Genomic DNA, 23,680 nt, shown 5'->3' with positions numbered 1-23,680 from the left:
TGTGAGTGTGTCTGTGTGTCTGTGTGGTGTGTGTGGCTATGTATATGTGGTATACGTGTGTGTGTGGTGTATGTGTATGGTGTGGTTATGTGTGTGTGGCTATGTGTGTATCTACATGTATGTAGTATACATGTGTATGCGTATATAGCTATGTGTGTGTATGGTGTGTGTGGCTATGTGTATGTGGTGTGCATGTGTGTATATGTAGCTATTAGTGTGGTGTGTAGCCATGTGTGTGCATGCGTTGGCTATGTGTGTGTGGCAATATGTGTGTGGTGTGCATGTGTGTATGCGTGTGCGTGCGCACGTGTGTGTGTGTCTGATGTATGTGTGTGTCTGCGAGTGTGTCTGTGTGGTGTGTGTGGCTATGTATGTGTGTGTGTGGTGTATGTGTATGGTGTGGCTATATGTGTGTACATGTATGTAGTATACATGTGTACGTATGTGTGTGTATGGTGTGTGTGGCTATGTGTATGTGGTGTGCATGTGTGTGTATATGTAGCTATTAGTGTGGTGTGTAGCCATGTGTGTGCATGCGTTGGCTATGTGTGTGTGGCAATATGTGTGTGGTGTGCATGTGTGTATGCATGTGTGTGGTGTGAGTATGTGGCTACATGTGTGTGGCTCTGTGTGGATGGTGTGCATGTGTGTGTATGTAGCTATGTGTGTAGTATGTCACTAGGTGTGTGCATGTGTGTGGCTATGTGTGTGATGTGTGGCTACATGTGTGTGGAATATGTGATGTGTACATACATGCAAATGAGAATGCATGTGGCCAGAGGTCAGCGTCAAGTATCTTTCTCTATCACTTCTTATTTTTGTTGAGACAGGATCTCTCATTGATCCTAGACCTCACTGACTGGCTGTCAGCCAACTTCAGGCATCTTCCAATCTCTGCCTCCCAAGGACTAGGATAACCTTTGTGTGCCACCATTCCTGGCTTTAAAAATGGGTCATAGGAATCTAAGTCTTTATGTCTGCACTTTACAGTGTGAACCGTCTGTGCAGGCCAATCACTGTCTGCTTAGTGGCTACAGTTAGCTGGTCCCTTCCCAGATTTGCTGTTGATTTGGTTTTGATTGCCAGTTATCTGATCAAAAGGGACTATGGGAGGAGGCTGGCCAGTCACCAGTGGATTGTTGAGGGATAGACCGTGGAGACACATCCTTGGTAGCTGCTAGGACTGGCAAGAGGATGGCGAGGACTACACTAACTAACACTCCTCATTTACAAACCACAAAGGGGCTGGATGCTGGGATGTGCAGTGCAGGCAATTCAGCACTGTTAACGTGCATCCGTGCACACCGCTGAGAAAGGTGCTGGCTGGCTGCTGATCCCCTGACGCTGTAGTACTCCTACCTTGTCCCGCAGCTCCTCAGCCTGGCGGACTTCCTCTTGTAGGTTGTAAATTTTGTTGACCAGTTCCTGCCGGTCCTCTAGCGCCTCCTTCCGGTCGTGTTCCAGGATGTCCAAGATGGCCTTGTCTGAGTCAGGGAGGCTGCGCTTGCCAGCCTGGGTGGGGTTGGGGAACAGAGATAAGTACAGAAGGAGAAAGACAAAAGAGTTAGCCCCGGGCAGTTCCAAGATGGCGGAAGATTTTGTGGCGGAAGTTTAGTGGAGTGCACGAGGGGATTTGTCTTGGGTCTTTCAGCAACTTACTATCATTTGAATTTATTTGATTACCTGTAAAGACGCTGGGAACCCCAAGCTGGGACAAGAAAGGAAATATCTCTGCACTCCAGTTATCCCCGCCCCCAAATACCAATTAAGCAAATCCCGCTAATCTAGGACCAGTCTCTGCCTCAAGACCACTGAGCCGTGGGCAGTAGTGGGGTCATTCTAGAAGGACAGAAATGTGTTTTCTTCCTTTGCAGATGTATTTTGGAACATTAGCCCTCAGTGAGCATTAAATCTCTTTCTGTAGCCACACATTTGTGCACTGACAAATATGGGAGGCGCTTGAGTTTGGCACACAGGGAATCACACTCAGTATAGTGTCTGGGGATCTCTAAGTTTTCCTGAATGTTCTCTTCTCCCAGAGCTAGGGCACTGGCTTCCGTGTGGATAGTGAATCTCATTTGTCACTTTTCTTTTATAAGTATTATCACCTATAATAAGGGCTGAGGACAGAATCCAGTGATAGAGACTTGGCCTAGAGTGTTCAAGGCACTGCCATCAGATTGAATTCAGGACATCAGACATCGAAGTCGAATGCTCTATCACTGAGCCACACCCCAGCCCCTCCCTGGGGGATTCTAGGCAGGTGCTCTATCACTGAGCCATGCCCCCAGCCCCTCACTGGGGGATTCTAGGCAGGGGCTCTACCACTGAGCCACACCCCCAGCCCCTCACTGGGGGATTCTAGGCAGGGGCTCTACCACTGAGCCACATCCCCCAGTCCCTCACTGGGGGATTCTAGGCAGGGGCTCTACCACTGAGCCACACCCTAGCCCCTCACTGGAGGATGCTAGGCAGGTGATTTACCACAGAGCCACACCCCAGTCTCTCAAAAGAACATTCTAGGCAGGGGCACTACCACTGATCTACATTTCATCCCTCTTTAGATTTATAAAAATTTAGACACTGTCTCACCAAGTTGTCCTGGTTGCTCCTGAACACATTTTGCTACCCTAGGGAGCCCCTGATCTTGCAATCATCTAACTCCAGCCTCTCAAGTAGCTAGGATGACAGGATGACAGACCTGCACTACTAGGTCTGGCTAAAAATCAATCAATCATCAATCAATCAATCAATCAATCAATCAAACAATAACAACAACAACAACAACAACAACAACAATAACAAGCCCAAACCCCTTTCCTCTAACGTCAGTCTTTGCCAACAGCATGGCTTGTGTGCAGTGCTAAGGCTGATATGTGTTGTCTGTGACCTTGTAGCTTCTAAGCCGGGACTTGGTATTCGTCCTCCAGCAGGTACACCCACCCTGCCCACCTAGCCCTCACCTACATAAGGGTGGTGCGTCTCACCTGGATGATGGACTGCAGCTCCTGGATTTTGGTCTTCAGCATCTCATTCTCCCGCTCCAGTTCCAGGACCTGCTCCTTCTTGGGCCGATTCTCAATGTCATTCTTGAGCTTGAGAGACTGATTTCTCTCTAGTTTGCATTCCTCCTCCATCTTGTTCAGTCGGTGTTTGAGTTGGTCGATCTGAAAATACGCATGTTGACAGAGGGGTGAGGATGGCTGTCAAGGAATGTTAGGAAGATGGCTGAGGGGATGGCTCGTTTGGGCAAAGTGCACACCTTCTGAGCATCAGGACCTCAGTTTGGATCCCCAGTGACCACATCAAAAACTAGGTGCAGTGGTGTGTGCCTATAACCTGAGTGCTGGGAAGGCTCACTGGCCAGACAGTCCATCTTACTAGGTGAGTTGAAGGCCAATGAGAGTGTGGTCTTAAAATACAAGGTGAGTGGTGCCCAAGAGAAGATATATGGCTGAAATTGTCCTTTAGGTTTTATACTCATATACACACATTTACATATACATTTCCCGACACATGTAATGCCTCTAATATCTACCTACCCATTCATCCATCTGTCCATCCATCCATCCATCCATCCTTCCATCCATCCACATCTGTCCATCTATCCACCCACCTATCCGCCCATCCACCCATCCATCTGCCCGTCCATCCATCCATTCATCCGTCCATCCACCCATCCATCTGTCCATCCACTCGTCCCACCTGTCTATCTATCTGTCCATCCGTCTATTGGAACATAATTGAGAATAAAATTCTAAGAGAGAAACTTCTAAGTCTCTGCTGCAGGCTCGTTTTTCCGACCCCTAACTAAACTCCTAACTAAACAGCCCAGTGCTTCTTTTCGCTCTCTATAAAACAAATGCTGTTCACCATCTTTGAAAGTTCAGCTCAAGAAAGTGGTATCCAGACTTCCAGTCACCCGCACGTGTGAGACTTACTCTGCTAAAGATTTATGGTGCTTTCTTTGCAGCCATAGGGCACAGATACCATTCACCTCATCTCTTGTACAAGTAGAAAAACCAAACCAACAAACAACCCACAAACCCCAAGGCCATAGCCAATAAAGCCATAAAGTCAGAAATGAGAATCTGAATTCTCAAAGATTTTGAGGAAAGATCTGAAGGATGGATGAACTTCCTTTTCAAATAAAAGGTTTATTTATTTTATAGGTATGAGTGTTTTGTCTGAATGTGTGTCTGTACTACACATGTGTCTGGTGCTCATGAAGGCCAGAAGAGGGCATAAGATATTCCGGAGTTACAGATGGCGTGAGCTGCCGGTTGGGTGCTGGGAACTGAACCTGGGTTCTCTGAAAGAGCACCAAGCGCTCTTGACTGCTAAGCCCTCTCTCCAGACCTCCCTTATTTCTGAGGCAAGGTCTCATTGTGTCACCCAGGCTAGCCTCAGACTTCTTTTTTTTTTTTCTTTTTTTCTTTTTTTCGGAGCTGGGGACCGAACCCAGGGCCTTGCGCTTGCTAGGCAAGCGCTCTACCACTGAGCTAAATCCCCAACCCCTAGCCTCAGACTTCTTACATATCCAGTGCTGGCTTGGAACTTGTGACCCCCCTGCCTCATTCTCCCTCATGTTGGGAGTCTAAGCATGTACCCTCCGTGCCTGGCTTTGTGCTGAGAAGAAGACTCAACCTTCTGAAGTTGCATAGCCTGTTTACTGACCGGTCCACTTCATTAAATTGTACGTGACCGGAGCAGAGCTTAGGTTATTAATCCCCATGTCCCCCTGCGGTGCTTAGCATAGTGTCTTACTCATGGCAGGTGCTTAATAAATATCCCGAGAGTCTGCTTTCCACCCTGCAGCCAGAGCAAGCCTCCCGAGAGATAAATCAGCTGTCATTCCCCGACTTGCAGTCTGTCAGTGGCTTCCCATCAGTGGGAGAATAAATCCCGGAGTTCTCATCGTGCCCCTGGTCTGGACCCACACCACCTCTCTCTCCCTCCCCCTTTGTACCACTTGCTCATTGGTCCCAAGCTCACCGTGTGTCCAGCCGTTTAAGGACGGAAAGAGCCAAGAACTCCCCACTTGGGTTTTGTTGTTCCTTTTACATTTCTGTCCCTGACTTGCTTTCCCAGTCTATTTTATTTATTATTAAACAATATTACTATATTAAATTGTATTAAGACAATAATATTTTATTTATTATTAAAATACCGACTAGTGTGTATTAATCATACGTAATAATGGGTTTCATCCTGACATTTTCACACATGCACACCCTTTATTAATTTTTAAAATCGTATTCACCCTATTAAGCCCTCTTGTCCCCTCCCACTCTTGCTGATTTCCCTTTCTCTTCCCAACTAGTTTCCCCCTGTTTTGGGAGACCCGGTGAGGTTCATTAGGGTTGCCTTACAGGGGTCCAGATGAAGGGTTATTAACAGGAATACGGGCTCTTTATCAATGGCTACACCACTGAAGGAAATGTCTCTCCCTCCTTCAGGAACCATGAACTCTTTATGGATCCTCAGGGAGGACTAGGGGAACATAGCCCTTTCCCCTTCCATGGCAAGATGTTGATGAGCTCAGTCCTGAGCATTTGATCAGCTCCCAGGAGCCCAGGAGTGCCACGGCTGGGTGATATCTGGAACCAGCATTCCACTACGAACCTGCCACGCCTTCCTCTGTTCTCTCTCCTTCCTGTCCCATCCCAACCCTCACTCTCTCCTCACTCTCCACCCTCTTTTTATTTTAGACAGAGCCTTGCCCTTTTGTTATGCAGTATGAGCTGAGCTGGCATGGAGACTTGCAATCCTCCTGCCTCAGCTTCCTGAGCTCTAGGATACAGGTCTAAATGTCCATAGGTGGATGTATCTTCTCTTCTTGACATGCTATGTCTCAAATAATCAGGTGGATTACCCCAGAGTTTCACAGACGCACCTCGGTCTTAAGGTTCATGAACCTGGAATAAAGCTAGGACTATGGTGGTCATCAATGAACCAAAGGAAAGAGGAGAGCGTTATGGTGATGCAGGCCATAATTCCAGAATTTATGAGACGGAGGCAGGGGGCCTGTGGGTTCAAGGCCAGAACAAAAACAAACAGATAAACAAAAATTGAAATGAAGCAAACCTTCCTTTTTTTCTACTTAGGAGGTAAATTTCATTTAATATGTCAACCATTTGGCTGGTGGTTGCTTTCTGCTAAACATACTGATTGTCTCCCGTGCCAGCAGCCATGCTGAGCTCAGCAAATACAGGCTCTTAGGAATTTACACCTACCCAACAGGCGCTATCCATTTTTTCCCCCTAAGTTTTGTGAGCATCATAATATGGGGCCCTGAGTCTCCTACGTCCCTTTACACACCTTCAGCCCTAAGTCTCCAATGTCTTCTCCCATCTTTCCTGGAACAGATTGTCTGTGTGCCCATGTCTGTACGCAGAGTGGATGGAGGTCCCCTAACTTCCATGAGCCTTTATGCACACGAGTCTGCGCATGTGCAGTGTGGATTTAGGCTCATCACCCTCTGACCACCATGCATGTGTCTGCACAAGCGCAAAGTGGATCTAGGCGGATGACCCGCTGCTTGAAACCCACTAGAGCCTGGTGGCTCTAGCGCCCCCTGCAGAGCCTGTACCCTCCACCCTCTGTCTCTGGCTTGTCTGGGGCACAAAGCTGGGGGAGGGCTGTGTGGTAAATCTGCATGTGCCCCTCTAGCGGACATGAGCCCCCAGGAGATTTCTTTTCCCTTCCTAAAGTTCAGCCAGAGCCCAGGCATCCCCACCTCGAGTTGGAGATCGCGGCTCCTCATCACCGCCATGTTTTTCTCCTCACTGAGCTGGGCGTAGCGCATGGCTAAGTTGTAGTTGTCGTCCTTGACCTTGACCAGCTCATCGTTGTGGCTGTCCCGCTCTTCCTTCATCTTGTAGTACCGCTCCTGGAAGGTTAGGAGCTCCACCCGTATCAGGTTCAGTTGCTTCTTTTCATCCTCCAGCTGCCGGGACTTGGCCAGCAGCTCACAGCGCTGAAGGTCCTTGGCTTTCACCTGCTGCTGCAGTTTGATGACCTCGTTCATCAGGAAGTGCGTGAGGCCCTCATGGCCTTCCTCCACTGTGGAGAGGGGTACCCAGTCAGACCTGAGGTGCGGGGCAGTGGCGGTAGCATCTACTCAAACACTCACTGAGATGCTATATTGCTAAATGGACAGGATCTAGGTTCGCTCAGGAGGCGAACCTCTGGGTATGCCTGCAAGGATTATCTATCTCCATGAGTTTAACTGACACTCTGTGGGTTGCACCATTCCAGGGTCCAGGGTCCTGGGCTGAATAAAAAGAAGAATGGGAACCGAGCGCCAACATTTGACTCTCTCTGCTGCCTGACTGTGGATGCGATGTGATTGGCTGCCTCATGCTCCGCCTCCCCCCGCCCCCCCTGCCATGATGGACTTGTACCCTTAGAAAACCCCTCTTCTTTCCTTAAATTGCTTTTGTATTTTGTCACAGGAACAAGAGCATCAACGAATTCACCCACCAACCTTTTATTTGCTTATTTGTTACAGTGCTGTGGGTTGAACTACCCCTCCCGGCTGTAACTCCAGTGTTCTGTATCTCTTTAGAGATAAAGCTTCACTGAGTTGTCCAGGCTGGTCTTCACCTTGAATTTGCTTACCCAGCCTCCCAAGTGTATGGGATTACAAGCATGTACTACCAGGCTCGGAGAGCAGTATTTACCAAGCTCTTAGTTCCCACTGGGCACTGGGATTTTAGGGTGAGCCAAGTGCCTTTGTTGCAGTAGATCTTACTGTGTAGTAAGACAGAGAGGTTTATACAAGTCAAATAATGAGAACGATATAAGTAGACTGTGAGGATTCCACACAGTCTAGGCATGGGGTCATGGAGTGTGTTATGGGGTCGGGGCAGAGGTTCAGGGTTGGAGTGGCAGGGGAACAATATCAGAAGGAGAGGGAAGGAAGGAAGGAGGGAGGGAGGGGGAGAGGAGAGCCAGAGAGGAACCGGAACATGCTGAATGTAGGGACTTTGTGGTCAAATTGAAGACTCGTGTTAGCCCTGGAGAACCGAGAGGTCACCACAGTGGGTCTTGATTGGATAAAGGGATCCCGGCGTCTGGGCATGAGGTAGAGAGTAAGCTGATTCAAGGACTCTCAGGAAGGAGGATTCTGAGGCTAGAATAAACTTTTGCCCTGGTTTCAGCCCTGGGTTGAGGGGTGATTAACGATCACCCAGTGCTCTTAGCCTTAACACCTGTCTTGTGTTATCAGTTAAAGTAAGTGATGGGCAGCCCAAGAGTGCATCATGTCACTATACCACAGACAGACAGACAGACACTCACACATGGGTAAACACACATGCACGACACACCCACTCACACCCACTCACACTCACAATACTCTTACACATATCACATGTGCACACCCCTACATGACACATACATGCACATATTCACATGCAGACAAGTGCATATGAATGCACACACACTCACACACACATGCATACACTTGCATGACACACATGCACATACACATGCAAACACACTCACATGCACACATGTCCATGTGCACATGCATCATACACACATACACACACACACACACACGTATCCTCCTACTAGATTTCCCTTGGTCTGGTAGCAAAGCCACTTACCCACAATGGTGGAGAATCTTCGGGTGGGTTCCTTTCCAGTCACCAGCTTGTAAAGTTCTGGGTAGTAAAACTCCAGGCTTTCCAGGAAGACCACATAGCCCCTTTGTCCCTTGGTGTGAAGAATGTCCAACAATCGGCCTGGGAAAGAAGTTCAGTCCACGTGGTGAGAACATGTTTGATTGGATGACAGTCTCCTCCTAAGCTTATAACCCTTAACAGCTCAAAGAAGGTGAGCGTACCATATTCGTGTGTGTGTGTGTGTGTGTGTGTGTGTGTGTGTGTGTGTGTGTGTGTGTGTGTGTGTGTGTGTGTGTGTGTGTGTGTGTGTGTGTGTGTGTGTGTATTCATTTGGGCTCTTATGTGCCATGGCGTATGTGTGTAGGTCAGAAGGGAACCTCAAGAATTAGTCCTTGACTTTCACCTTACTTTAGACAGATTCTCTTGTTTGCCACTGAAAATTCCAGGCTAGCTGGTTTGTTAGCTCTTCAAGGGATTCTCTGTATCCATTTCCCATTTCCATGAAGAAAACTGACTGTCCCTCTCCCAGAAAATACTAACTGCCAATAGCCAGGTAGAGTGAGTTTTCATGAAGAATTCACGAGACCTTCTCTTACCTAGGCTACATTTTGGCTGGCTTTTTCTTGAGCAGGTCTTGTGCATGTCAACTGTGAATTCTTGTGTGCAATGTCCCTATCATGTCTGACAAACATGTTTTTCTTTCCCTGACACCCACTACCCATGGCTCTTGCCTTTTTTTTTTTGCTCCTTTTTTCCCTTATCATCCCTGAGCCTTGTATGTGTGTATGTGTGTGTGTGTGATATAAATGTTTCATTGAGAAGGATTTAAATGGTGTTTCCTTATAATAGGGTTGGGGGCAATGACTCTCTCAGACATCTTCCTCTTTGGTTCAGGGCCTTTTGGTGACCTAGGGTGTGGTCAGTGAGCCTTAGCCTGTCTCTATCTCCCCAGCACTAGGATTAAAATGTGAGTCACCACACCCAAAGTCTCACCCCATTCTCTCATTCCTGAGTTATAGCTTGGAGCCTGGACAATGTAAGTAAAAGAGCCAGGCCCTTGGCAGAGTCCCGAGTGTTTAATGTGTTAATAAATGGATAAAACCTGGATAGTGGCATTATTGCTAGAGAGAGCCACAAACCAGCACTTTCAAATATTTCCCCCAATCTACCAGTGCTAAAACAAACCACAAAGGGGTTGGGCCTATAGCTCAGTGGTAAAGCAATTTGCCTTGCATGTGCGAGGTTGTGAGTTTGATTCCCAAGTACCGAAAAAGACAAAAACCAAACTCCACAAAGCCAGAAAACAACAACAACAACCACAAACTGACCACAGAGGTACCAACTCTTGTGGCATAATTGCCTGGCTCCCTGGGAGTCAGTACAGGAAGACACATATCTGCATGCTGTGGTTTGAATGTGAAAAGCCTTCCAAAGGCTTGCATGTTTGAACGCTTGGTCCTTGGCTGGTGGCACTGTTTGGGAAGGTTGTGGAGCCTTCAGGAGGCGGAGCCTTGCTGGAGGGAGTCTGTCACTGGAGGGAGGCCTTGAGGTTTTGTAGCCCTGCCCCATTTCCTGCTTATGCTTAGCTTCCTGTGTGTATGTGCAGTATGACCAGCCATGGTGGGTTGAATCACCACAGACTGTGAGACAAAACAAACCTTTCCCTCCCTTAAGTTGCCTCTTGTTGGGCATTTTGTCATAGCGATGGGTAAGGAGCACGTGTGGAAAGCTGGGGAAGTCATAGGGAAGGGGCATGGATCTATTCTTTGGGAGTCTTACACATCCCGGAGACATCTTTATGTGGAATTTTTTCTGCAGTTTGTAGCATCTATCCTCCTTGTTGTAGTTTGATTCTTTTTGTCTTCCGAAGGTTTGTGTGTTGGGAGCTTGGTCCTTAATTCTAGCAAAGATACTCAGTGGTGGGACCTTTAGGGATGCGGCCCAGTGGAGATCTGAGAATCATTCAGGATCCAGGCTGTGCTCCTGGAAATTTCCTCCAGTGACCTGGTGATGTCATCACTTCCTCACCCAATGCCCCTTCTATCACATGACACAAATAAGAGGTCTTTCATTAGAGCTGAGGCTAAACTAAGCTAAACACTGTCCTGCCTCTGTTTTTTGTCATAACAACACGTACGAGGGCTGCAACACGACTGCTTTCTCTCACTGTTTATCCTTCATGGTCTTTCTTTAAATGCTTTCAGAAATCACTTCCCCTGAGGTTCCTAACACTCCACCGTTTCCCTAGGACAGAAAGGATCCATTTCATCGCGCATCAATCTTGACCGTTTAGTTTAAACTGCCTGCAGCACTACCCTGAAAAAGACGCCAAGGTAGCATCGAGCTCAGTGGGGAAGCACGCTGTGCTTAATTAAGGCTGGCCTCCATGGGTGCAAGAGACAATGGAAGCCTGCCGACCGCTTGTCGTCTGTGCTGTATGATGGGGATTTTCAAACCCATCCAGCTGCGATCCACAGAAAGAAAAACATTGTGTAGTGTGACCCAGTGGCCAACTGAGAGATGAGCGCACAAACACGGACGCATGAAAGAGTAAAGTGGAGTACGTCCTGTGAACCATTAGAAGCCTGTGCATTTCTTCTCAGAACAGTATATTATACATAGTATTGTGGTGATGGGGATGGAAACCAGGGACTTGTGCATACTAGGCAAATACTCTACCACTGAGCCACACCCCCAACCCCTCACTAGGGGATTCTAGGCAGGGGCTCTACCACTGAGCCACGCCCCCAGCCCCTCACTGGGGGATTCTAGGCAGGGGCTCTACCACTAAGCCACACCCCAGCCCCTCACTGGGGGATTCTAGGCAGGGGCTCTACCACTGAGCCACACCCCAGCCCCTCACTGGGGGATTCTAGGCAGGGACTCTACCACTGAGCCACACCCCAGCCCCTCACTGGGGGATTCTAGGCAGGGACTCTACCACTGAGCCACACCCCAGTCCCTCACTGGGGGATTCTAGGCAGGGACTCTACCACATAGGTACATCTCCCAGCAAAATAGCATTTTAAAACACTATATATAAACCAGAACAGAAAAGCACAACTGTGTGTGTGTGTATTATATTCAGTACATTATATATGATTTTGTGTTATATATGTGCAATTATAATAAAATTCAGATCTCAAAATTTAAACAAATTTGTGAGAGATATTAAATGCATTTCTTCACTAATGTATCAAACAGCATGTCCTCTTGACAGGCCTAATAACTGCTGCAGGTTCTAGACGTGGGTTGAGTGAGGATAGCAGGACAAAGGCATCTGCATCCCTGCAATGTGATCCAGGTCTCGCTGTTGTCCTTACTGTGACAAGGTCAAAGGTGCCACTAATCAGTAGTGTGATCTGTCGCCCGCTAACATTCAATAATGTAAGGTTACGCTAAACGTAAGTGTAGGTTTGCAAAAGCGGAACATGTACCCTCCCTTCAAGGTCATTGGTTCTGAGTTCTGGACACACAGAGCTTAGACTGGGCAGGGAGTGGTCTACTGTTATGCTCAGATGAGGACGTGCCAAGGCTTGGGCATCGTGAAGCTCAGGAGGTCCACGAGGCTCCACCCAGAGGTTTCGGAGGCTGCGACGACTGCTGTGGCAAGGAGACTCTTCAGTGTAGCTGCCTGCAAGTTGTACAGGGAGCTCCAAGGGTGCAGCTTTTGGGAGTCTGTCACCAGTGTTGGGGTGGAGCTTTGGTGCTGAAGCCGCCAGAGTCACCTATGCTCCAGTGACAGACCTCTCACTCTGGCTCCACTGAGGGACCCACTAACCAGGCTCCTGCGAGGAGACTATCACACATACTGTACGGACCCCTTTACCCATGGATGCAACCTCCCACCCACACTCGTGTGACGTAGTCCCCCACGCATGCTCCTTTAATGAACTCTTCTCCTCCATTCCCGTAAGTAAAACCATCTGTACTCAAGTAACTCATCACCCACGGTCCTGTGAGCGAACCCGATGAGATAGACTTGGGTGAAGCTGTGTCCTTGGTCTGGCATTGGTCCCTAGCGCACGGTGAGGGGGCGGTGAGTAGACGTTAGTCCAAGCCTCATTCGGGAAAGGCAAGTAACACATCTGTGGACCCCAGAATAAAAGCTCTCTTCCGGAGATCCAGCTAATCGGAGGTATGCCCTTGACTGGCCACGTGTGGCCCCCTCATTTCCCTCCCTCCGTTACCTGCCCGGTTGATCTTGGACGGCAGCATGGGCGCATTGAGCACCTCGTCTTCATCTTGCTCGTCGATGACCTTGCACTGGCGCAGGTAGGGGGTGAGCTTGGCGGGGTTGATGTAGCGGCTCAGCATGTGCCGGTTGCATTCCACGTTATCCCACAGGGCTTCCTCTTCATCCTTCAGCGTCTCCATGTAGTCATCCATAGCTGGCCCTCCTCCTGTGAGGCATAAACCCCAACAAGGTTAATAAAAGAGCCTTTGTGAAGCAATGCTATAAGACGTTCGGGAGTGATGGCTGACAAATATCGCCAGAAAGGAAAAGAGCAGAGAAAAGTGGGAAAACGCACAGGACATATTGCCTCTTATCCGAGGGAAAAGGGGAGGGGGACATAAACACAAGTATAAATTTTCTTACACACTAAACACAAAACAATAGGAAGGTGAGCTGTAACATTTTTAAAGGATAGTTTATGGGGAGAGATGGAGAGCCCTGTCATCGGAGTATATGCTCTTTCCATGTTAGGTTTTATCTTACTAAGAAGACATCTTTCTCCAAACAATATTTATATAATACCATTTGCCTTCAAATTCCACACGAATGATACTATACTGCCTGTATCTTCTTCCATATTGCGTCCCCCCCCCGTAAATTTTTTGATGTTTATTTAGGTGGATGCATAGAAACCTAATTAGCTCATTTTTAAAAATGTAGTTTTATTAAGAGACAACTCAAATGCTATAAACTTGTTCATTCTAATTCAAAGACTTAAAGAATTATTTATTATTTATGCGGGCCTGCATGAATGCGTTTTTGTGCACCTTGCATGTGCAAGTGCTCATGAAGACCAGAAGAGGGCGTCAGGTCTCCTGGCACTGTAATTATAGGTGGTGAGCTGCCGATTTTGGTGATCAGACTGAACCTGGGTCCTCTGAAAGAGCTCAGCTGCTGAGCCGTGTCTCCAGCCTAAACAATCTTTAAATAATACCCTATTCTTCACTTATCGATATTTTCAAGGCACTTCTGCCTTTCCTACAAGAAATCTCATACCTCATACCTATCAGTGGTTACTGTTTTGAAGAAACTACTTGGTCGGCTGGTTATTCAGGGATGTGTGTGTGTGTGTGTGTGTGTGTGTGTGTGTGTGTGTGTGTGTGTGTGTGTGTATGCATGGTGCATGTGCACCTGTGTGCACAAGTGGAAAGCAGAGAGCATCAGGCATCCTGATTATTTCTGTTTTACTCTTTCCAAACAGCATCTCACATTGAACCTGGAATTAGGCTGACATCCATCAAACCTAGGGATCCTCCTGTCTCTGCTCCTATGCACTGGAGCCACAGGAGTGACCATAGTGCCCAGCTTTTTACATGAGTGGTGGAATTCAAGCTCAGGTCCTTATGCTGTACAGCAAGCACTCTCCACTGAGCTATCTGCTCAGTCCCATTAGCAGTCACTCGATCTCCAGGGTGTCCCATCTGCATCCACACATCTGCTTTATGTTTGTGGTTTTCCCTATGCACAGACTCAAAACATGTAACCTTTTGTGTACAGCTTTTTTCCCCATACTATTCATAAAGTTTGATCTTTTTGAAGCAAGTATCAATCTGCCCTCCCTTTCTTCCTTCCTCCCTGTCTCTCCCCTACCCCGCCCCTCCCTCATCCCTTCCTTTCAAAACAGTTTTCTTTATTGGTCTAGAATTCACGCATTATGTGATTCATCTTTTTAATGTGTACACTCCAGTGGTTCGCAAACTGTGACTGTCACCACAATCAATTGGAAACCTGTTCATTATTTCAAAGAGAGACCCAGCCATTCATTTCCTCCAACACCGACCAGCTCCTGGCAACGTTAATGGGCTTCCTGCTTCCATGGTGTCCCAGTTTGGTTTCTGTGGCTGTGATAAAATGCTCCGACAAGACAACAACTTAGGGTTAAAGGGTTTATGTTAACTCACGATTCCAGCTCACAGTCCATCATTGCGGGGAAGACAGAGCAGGGTGTTGGAGCAGCTGGTTATATCACACCCACAGTCCAGAGCAGAGAGAAATGAAGGCTGTATTAGAGGGCTCAGCTCACTGTCTCTACTCTAAGGCAGTTCAAAGCTCAAGCCCAGGGAAGGGCTCCTTCTGAAACAGTTAGTGTAACTGAAACACCATGCCTTTAAACATGCCCACAGGTCAAACTGATCTAGACACTCTTCATCAAGACTCTTCATAGGTGAGCCTACAGTGTTCAGTGACGGTCCAGACTACCATCACATACAAACCTACATTTTCTGTGCAGAAGATCTATGGCTTCCATCCTTCTGTGGCTTGGTTATTCCATATGCTGATGCTTCCTTCAAAAATGTGTCCATCAAGACTGGGGGAATCAAGGAAGCTCTGAGTTTGATCTCCAGAACCCACATAAAAAACTGGGCAAGGCCTTTCGATCTCCATCTGCGTCCAGAGTTGGGGCTGTCCCACAGCCCTCAAACCCAAAACATGCTTTCGCAGAGTGCTGGTCTCAAGCATCACTCTCACTTTTTTTTTTTTTTTTTTTGGTTCTTTTTTTCGAGCTGGGGACCGAACCAGGGCCTTGCGCTTCCTAGGTAAGCGCTCTACCACTGAGCTAAATCCCCAGCCCCCACTCTCACTCTTAAAAATCACAAGCTCATAGGCTCACAGGCCCACAGGAGGGACAAGCTCCAGTCAGAGATAGCAAGACTAACTACCACCAGAGATAACCAGATGGTGAGGAGCAGGTGCAAGAACCTAAGCAACAGAAACCAAGACTACTTGGCATCATCAGAACCCAGTTCTTCTACCACAGCAAATATTGGATATCCCAACACACTGGAAAAGCAAGATTTGGATTTAAAATCACATCTCATAATGATGATAGAAGACTTTAAGAAGGACATAAATAACTCCCTTAAAGAAATACAGGACAAGATAAGATGGATGAAGCAAAGAAGTGCAGGCCGACAGGAACCGGATGTAGATATCTCCTGAGAGACACAGCCAGAATACAGCAAATACATAGGCGAATGCCATCATTAAACCACTGAACTGAGAATGGGACCCCCGTTGAAGGAATCAGAGAAAGGGCTGGAAGAGCTTGAAGGGGCTCGAGACCCCATATGAACAACAATGCCAACCAACCAGAGCTTCCAGGGACTAAGCCACTACCCAAAGACTATACATGGACTGACCCTGGACTCTGACCTCATAGGTAGCAATGAATAGCCTAGTAAGATCACCAGTGGAAGGGGAAGACCTTGGTCCTGCTAGGACTGAACCCCCAGTGAACGTGATTGTTGGGGGGAGGGTGGTAATGGGGGGAGGATGGGGAGGGGAACACCAATAGAGAAGGGGAGGAGGAGGGGCTAGGGGGATGTTGGCCTGGAAACTGGAAAAGGGAATAGCAATCGAAATGTAAAGAAGAAATACCCAAGTTAATAAAGATGGAAAAAAAAACCCAACAAGGTGAAAGCAAACAATTAAAAAAAAAAAAAAGAAAAGAAAAGAAATGCAGGACAGCATAGGTAAACAAGTAGAAGCCCTTAAAGAGGAAACAAAAATATCCCTTAAAGAATTACAGGAAAACACAACAAAACAGGTGAAGGAATTGAACAAAACAATCCAGAATCTAAAAATGGAAATAAAAACAATAAAGAAATCACAAAGGGAGACAAACCTGGAGATATAAAACCTAGGAAAGTGATCAGGAGTCATAGACGAAATCATCACCAACAGAATACAAGAGATAGAAGAGAGAATCTCAGGGGCAGAAGTTAACCATAGAAAACATTGACACAATAGTCAAAGAAAATGTAAAAAGCAAAAAGCTCTTAACCCAAAATATCCAGGAAATCCAGAATACAGTGAGAAGACCAAATGTAAGGATAATAGGTATAGAAGAGAGTGAAGATTCCCAACTTAAAGGGCTAGTAGATATCTTCAACAAAATTATAGAAGAAAACTTCCCTAACCTAAAGAAAGAGATGCTCATCAACATAGAAGAAGCCTACAGAACTCCAAACAGATTGGACCAGAAGAGAAATTCCTCCTGTCACATAATAGTCAAAACACCAAATGCACAAAACAAAGAGAATATTAAAAGCCATAAGGGAGAAAGGTCAAGTAACATATAAAGGCAGACCTATCAGACTTTTCAACAGAGATTATGAACACTAGAAGATCCTGGGCAGATGTCATACAGACCCTAAGAGAACACAAATACCAGCCCAGGCTACTATATCCAGCAAAACGCTCAATTAACATAGATGGAGAAACCAAGATATTCCATGACAAAACCAAATTTACACAAAATCTTTCCACAAATCCAGCCCTACAAAGGATGATAGATGGGAAACTCCTACACAAGGGGGAAACTACACCCTGGAAAAAGCAAGAAAGTAATCTTCTTGCAACAAACTCAAAAGAAGATAGCCACACAAACAAAATTTTACCACTAACAACAAAAATAACAGGAAACAACAATCACTATTCCTTAATATATATTGACATCAATGGACTCAATTCCCCAATAAAAAGGCATAGACTAACAGACTGGATAACAGAGGACCCAGCATTTTGCTGCATACAGGAAACACAGCTCAGTGACAAAGACAGACACTACCTAAGAGTAAAAGGTTGGGAAAAATTTGTTCCAGCAAATGATCCCAATAAACAAGCTGGAGTAGCCATTCTAATAGCAAATAAAATCGACTTGCAACCAAAAGTTTTCAAAAAAGATAAGGGAGGACACTTCATACTCATCAAAGGAAAAATCTACGAAGATGAACTCTAAATTCTGAACATCTATGCTCCAAATGCAAGGGCACCTACATTCATAAAAGAAACTTTAGTAAAGCTCAAAGCACACATTGCACCACACACAGTAATAGTAGGAGACTTCAACACTTCACTCTCATTAATGGACTGATCATGGAAACAGAAACTAAACAGAGACACAGTGAAACTAGCATAAATTATGAACCAAATGGATTTAAATCTATAGAACAGTTCATCCTAAACCATCAGAATATACCTTCTTCTCAGCACCTCATGGTATCTTCTCCAAAATTTACCATATAATTGGTCACAAAACAGGCCTCAATAGCTACAAGGAGATTGAAATAATGCCATGCATCCTATCAGATCACCACGGATTAAGGCTGGTCTTCAATAACAATAAAAACGATAGAAAGCCCACATACACATGGAAGCTGAACAATGCTCTACTCAATGACAACTTGATCAAGGAAGAAATAAAGAAATTAAATACTTTTTAGAATTTAATGAAAATGAAGGCACAACATCCCCAAACTTATGGGATACAATGAAAGCAGTGTTAAGAGAAAAACTCAAAGCTCTGAGTGCCTCCAAAAAGAAATTGGAGAGAGCATACACTAACAGCTTGACAGCACACCTGAAAAGAAGCAAATTCACCCAAGAGGAGAAGACAGCAGAAAATAGTCAGACTCAGGGATGAAATCAACCAAGTAGAAACAAAAGGAACTATACAAAGAATCAACAAAACCAACAAGCTAGATAAACGCTTAGCCAGACTAACCAGAGGGAACATAAACAGTATCCAAATCAACAAACTCAGAAATGAAAAGGGAGACATAATAACAGAAACTGAGGAAATTAAAAAAATTATCAGATACTACTACAAAAGCCTATACCCAACAAAACTGGAAAATCTGGATGAAATGGACAATTTTCTAGACAGATACCAGGTACCAAAGTTAAGTCAGGATTAGATAAACCATCTAAACAGTCCTGTAACCCCTAAAGAAATAGAAGCAGTCATTAAAAGTCTCCCAACCAAAACAAGTCCAGGACCAGATGGGTTTACTGCAGAATTCTATCAGACCTTCGAAGACCTAATACCAATACTGTCCAAACTATTCCACAAAATAGAAACAGAAGGAACACTACCCAATTCATTCTTTGAAGCCACAATTATGCTTATACCTAAACAACAGAAAGACCCAACAAAGAGAACTTCAGACCAATTTCCCTCATGAATATCAATGCAAAATATCAATAAAATTCTCCCAAACAGAACCCAAGAACACATCAAAACTATCATCTATCATGATCAACTAGGCTTCATCCCAGTGATGCACGGATGGGTCAATATACAAAAATCCATCAACGAAATCCGCAATATAAACAAACTCAAAGAAAAAAACCACATGATCATTTCATTAGATGCTGAGAAAGCATTTGATAAAATTCAATACCCCTTCATGATAAAAGTCTGGGAAAGATCAGGAATTCAAGGCCCATACCTAAACATAGTAAACATAGTAAAAACAATATACAACAAACCAGTAGTCAACATCAAACTAAATGGAGAGAAACCTGAAGCAATCCCACCAAAATCAGGGACTAGACAAGGATGCCCACTCTCTCCCTACTTATTCTATATATACTTGAAATCCTAACCAGAGCAATTACACAACAAAAAGAGATCAAAGGGATACAAAAGTTGGAAATAAAGAAGTCAAAATATCACTATTTGCAGATGATATGATAATATACTTAAGTGATCACAAAAATTCTTCCAGAGAACTCTATAGCTGATAAACAATTTCAGCAAAGTGACTGGATATAAAATTAACTCAAACGAATCAATAGCCTTCCTCTACTCAAAGAATAAACAGGCTGAGAAAAAGATTAGTGAAACGACACACTTCACAATAGCCACAAATAATATAAAATGTCTTGAAGTGAGTCTAACTAAGAAAGTGAAAAATCTGTATCACAAGAACTTCAAGTCTCTGAAAAAAGAAATTGAAGAAGATCTCAGAAGATGGAAAGATCTCCCATGCTCATGGATTAGTAGGATTGATATAGTAAAAATGGTCATCTTGCTGAAAGCAATCTACAGATTAAATGCAATTCCCATCAAAATTCCAACTCAATTCTTCATAGAGTTAGAAAGAGCAATTTGTAAATTCATTTGGAATAACAAAAAAAAAAAACCCAACCCACAATAGTGATAACTATTCTCAACAATATAAGAACTTCTGAGGGAATCACTATCCCTGATCTCAAGCAGTATTACAGAGCCATAGTGATAAAAACTGCATGGTATTGGTACGGAGACAGGCAGGTAGATCATTGGAATAGAGTTGGAGACCCAGAAATGAACCCACACACCTATGATCACTTGATCTTTGACAAAGGAGCTAAAAACTATCCAATGGAAAAAAGACAGCATTTTCAACAAATGGTGCTGGTTCAACTGGAGGTCAGCATGTAGAAGAATGCAAATTGATCCATGCTTATCACCCTGTACAAAGCTCAAGTATAAGTGGATCAAGGACCTCCACATCAAACCAGATACACTCAAACTAATAGAAGAAAAAGTGGGGAAGAGCCTCGAACACATAGGCATATGGGACAATTTCCTGAACAGAACACCAATGGCTTATGCTCTGAGATCAAGAATCAACAAATGGGACTTCATGAGATCACAAAGCTTCTGTAAGGCAAAAGACACTGTCATTAGGACAAAACAGCAACCAACTGATTGGGAAAAGATCTTTACCAATCCTACATCTGATAGAGGGCTAAAATCCAATATATACAAAGAACTCAAGAAGTTAGACTCCAGAGAATCAAACAATCCTATTAAAAACAGGCTACAGAGCTAAACAAAGAATTCTCAACTGAGGAATGACTGAGAAATGTTCAACATCCTTAGTCATCAGGGAAATGCAACCAAAGCAACCCTGAGATTCCACCTCACACCAGTCAGAATGGCTAAGATAAAAAAAACTCAGGTTGACAGCAGATTCCGGTCGAGGATGTGGAGAAAGAGGAACACTCCAACATATAACAAGGACACATCCTCCATTATGTTTGTAGCGACTTTATTTACAATAGCCAGAAGCTGGAAAGAACCTAGACGTCTTTCAATAGAGCAATGGATACAGAAAATGTGCTACATATACACAATGGAGCACTATTGAGCTATTTAAAACAATGACTGTAGGAAATTCTTAGGCAAATGGATGGAACTAGAAAATAAAATCCTGAGTGAGATAACCCAGTCACAAAAGAACACACATGTTAGGCACTCACTGATAAGTGTATATTGGCCCAAAGACTTGGAATACCTAAGAAAAAATTCACAGATCATATGAAGCTCAAGAAGAAGGAAGACCAAAATGTGGATTCTTCATTCTTTCTTAGAAGGGGGGGGATAAAATACTCAAGGAGGAAATATAGGAACAAAGAGTAGAGCAGAAACTGAAGAAACGGTCATCCAGAGACTGCCCCACCTGGGGATCCATCCCATACGCAGCCACCAAACCCAGTCACTATTGCTGATGTCAAGAAGTGGTTGCTGACAAGAGCCAGATATGGATGTCTCCTGAGAGGCTCTGCCAGAGCCTTACTGACACAGATGAGGATGCTTGCAGCTAACCCTTGGACTGAACAACGTGACTCCAATGGAGGAGTAAGAGAAAAGATTGAAGGAGCTGAAGGGGTTTGCAACCCCATAGGAAGAGCAACAATATTAACAAACTAGACCCCACTATAGCTCCCAAGGACTAAACCACCAACCAATGGGTACACATGGAGGGACCCATGACTCCAGCCGCACATGTAGCAGAGGATGGCGTTGTCCAGCATCAATAGGAGGAAAAGCCCTTGGTCCTGTGAAAGCTCGTTTCCCCAATGTAGGAGAATGCCCGGGCATTGAGTTGGGAGAGGGTGGGGAGTGTGAGCATCCTCATAGAAGCAGGCATAGGGGGAGGGGGAGGGGAGGGGAGGAAGAGGATAACATTTGGAATATAAATACATAGTATATCAAAGAAAAATAAAATTTAAAAAAAGAGAGGAACTGAGAAACAACATTAATTGCACTACATAAGTGTAGGTGCAAAGTGACCAGCTGGATTGGGTTTCTGCCACCTTTCTGTGCTCCCAATGAGGTGACCGCACCTTTCAACTATCAGCCAAAATAACCCTTTCCTCTCTTAAGTTATTTTGATTTGGTGTTTTGTCATAACAATAAGACATATAACATATGCTTTTGTTGTACTTTTCATGGTAGCACTAGTGCCGAGAGTCTTGGAGGAAGAAGTTAGAAGATTCAATCTAAATAGTCATAAATAAGTAGTATTTTCCATTATGAAAACAACTGGGCAAGGTGGTACACATTTGCACTTCCAAGCTCTTAGGAGGCAAGGACAGTAGACCCTTGAGGTTCACTGGACAGCCAGCCTTGACAACTTGGTGTATTTCAGACCAATGAGAGAACTTGTCTCAAAAAACCCAAGGTGAGTGGTATCTGAAAAATGACAGAAGTCTTGTCCAATACTCTCAGGTGTACTCCCACACAGGTGGACATGTGCTCAGACTTGTCTTATATAAACAGGTGCATCCCTATACAGGTGGACATGTGCTCAGAGTTGTCCTAGTCACACAGGTACAACCCCACACAGGTGGACATGTGCTCAGACTTGTCCTATACACACAGGTGCACCCTCACACAGGTGGACACACGCTCAGACTTGTCCTAGTCACACAGGTGCACCCTCACACAGGTGGACACACGCTCAGACTTGTCCTAGTCACACAGGTGCACCCTCACACAGGTGGACACACGCTCAGACTTGTCCTACACACACAGGTGCACCCTCACACAGGTGGACACACGCTCAGACTTGTCCTAGTCACACAGGTGCATCCCCACACAGGAGGACACATGCTCTGACTTGTCCTAGTCACACAGGTGCACCCTCACACAGGTGGACACACACTCAGACTTGTCCTACACACACAGGTGCATCCTCACACAGGTGGACACATGCTCAGACTTGTCCTAGTCACACAGGTGCACCCTCACACAGGTGGACACATGCTCAGACTTGTCCTACACACACAGGTGCATCCCCACACAGGTGGACACATGCTCAGACTTGTCCTACACACACAGGTGCACCCCACGCAGATGGACACACACTCATTGTCCAAGGATTGTTTCTTGTGTTGGTCTCACAGTCTGGCTCTTCATGCACTGATGGATGGTTGAGCTCACTCTGCCTCCTTGAGTCATTTGATGGACAGCGCTGCTCACGACACGCATGAATGGGATTTTGTGGGGGATATGTGCTTTTTATTCCCTTGAGTAGATACAGAGAACTGGAAACTCTAAGCTAGATGGAAATTCAATATGGCTAAAAAAAAATACTCTGTGTGTGTGTGTGTGTGTGTGTGTGTGTGTGTGTATGAGTGTGTATGTATGAGTATGTGTGTACATCTGTTTGAGACATATGTGTGCATGTGTGGGTATACACACCCATGCACACATGTGGAGGCAAGTGGAGGATGTTGGGGGCTCTATTCTATCACTCCTCGCTCTATTGCTTTGAGACAAGGTTTTTCACTGACCATGCTGATGGTTAGCCAGCCCCAGTGACCTTGTTGTCCCTTATCCCACAGCAGAGCCATGCTTGGCTTTCTATTCGCATGGCATGCTAAAAACTTGAACTCAGGAATGTGAGAAAACTCGTATTCTCACAGCAAGCACTCTTACCCACGGAGTCAACTCCTCAGACCCAGGAATGCGTATGCTACATTTGAGGACCTGCCATAGCCTATTGCAAAGTAAGGGGTTACCATTTCCCATTGGTGCAAGTGATGCCTGAGGACCCTGACCCCTCCCTGACCCTTCCACATTCTCACCAACTCCCCTTGCCTTCTCTGTGATAGCGGATCCCCTGCTTGTGAAATAGCATCTCCTGCGGTTTTGATTTGCATTTTCCTAATGACTAATGGTGCAGAGTACCTGTTCGCATGCACATTGGCCACTGTGTAGAGGAATATTTATTCATAGCCTTTACCCATT

General features: G+C 45.4%; 1 protein-coding gene across 1 annotated transcript in view; it reads right to left on the bottom strand.

Moving 5' to 3' along the window:
* The window catches only part of Card11 (caspase recruitment domain family member 11), a 63,349-nt gene that overhangs the window by 28,186 nt on the left and 11,483 nt on the right, over positions 1-23,680 (bottom strand). The window contains exons 2-6 of the mRNA XM_032887082.1: positions 12,824-13,036; positions 8,616-8,753; positions 6,740-7,065; positions 2,988-3,167; positions 1,360-1,512 (exon numbers count right to left, since the gene is read on the bottom strand). Of these exons, the coding sequence (XP_032742973.1) occupies positions 1,360-1,512; positions 2,988-3,167; positions 6,740-7,065; positions 8,616-8,753; positions 12,824-13,036 (1,010 nt within the window). The remainder of the gene's footprint in view (positions 1-1,359; positions 1,513-2,987; positions 3,168-6,739; positions 7,066-8,615; positions 8,754-12,823; positions 13,037-23,680) is intronic.

Source organism: Rattus rattus, chromosome 16, assembly GCF_011064425.1.
Source record: "Rattus rattus isolate New Zealand chromosome 16, Rrattus_CSIRO_v1, whole genome shotgun sequence".
NCBI lineage: Eukaryota > Metazoa > Chordata > Mammalia > Rodentia > Muridae > Rattus > Rattus rattus.
Note: the sequence above shows the minus strand (reverse complement) of the source record. Positions and strands in the feature narration are given on the sequence as shown.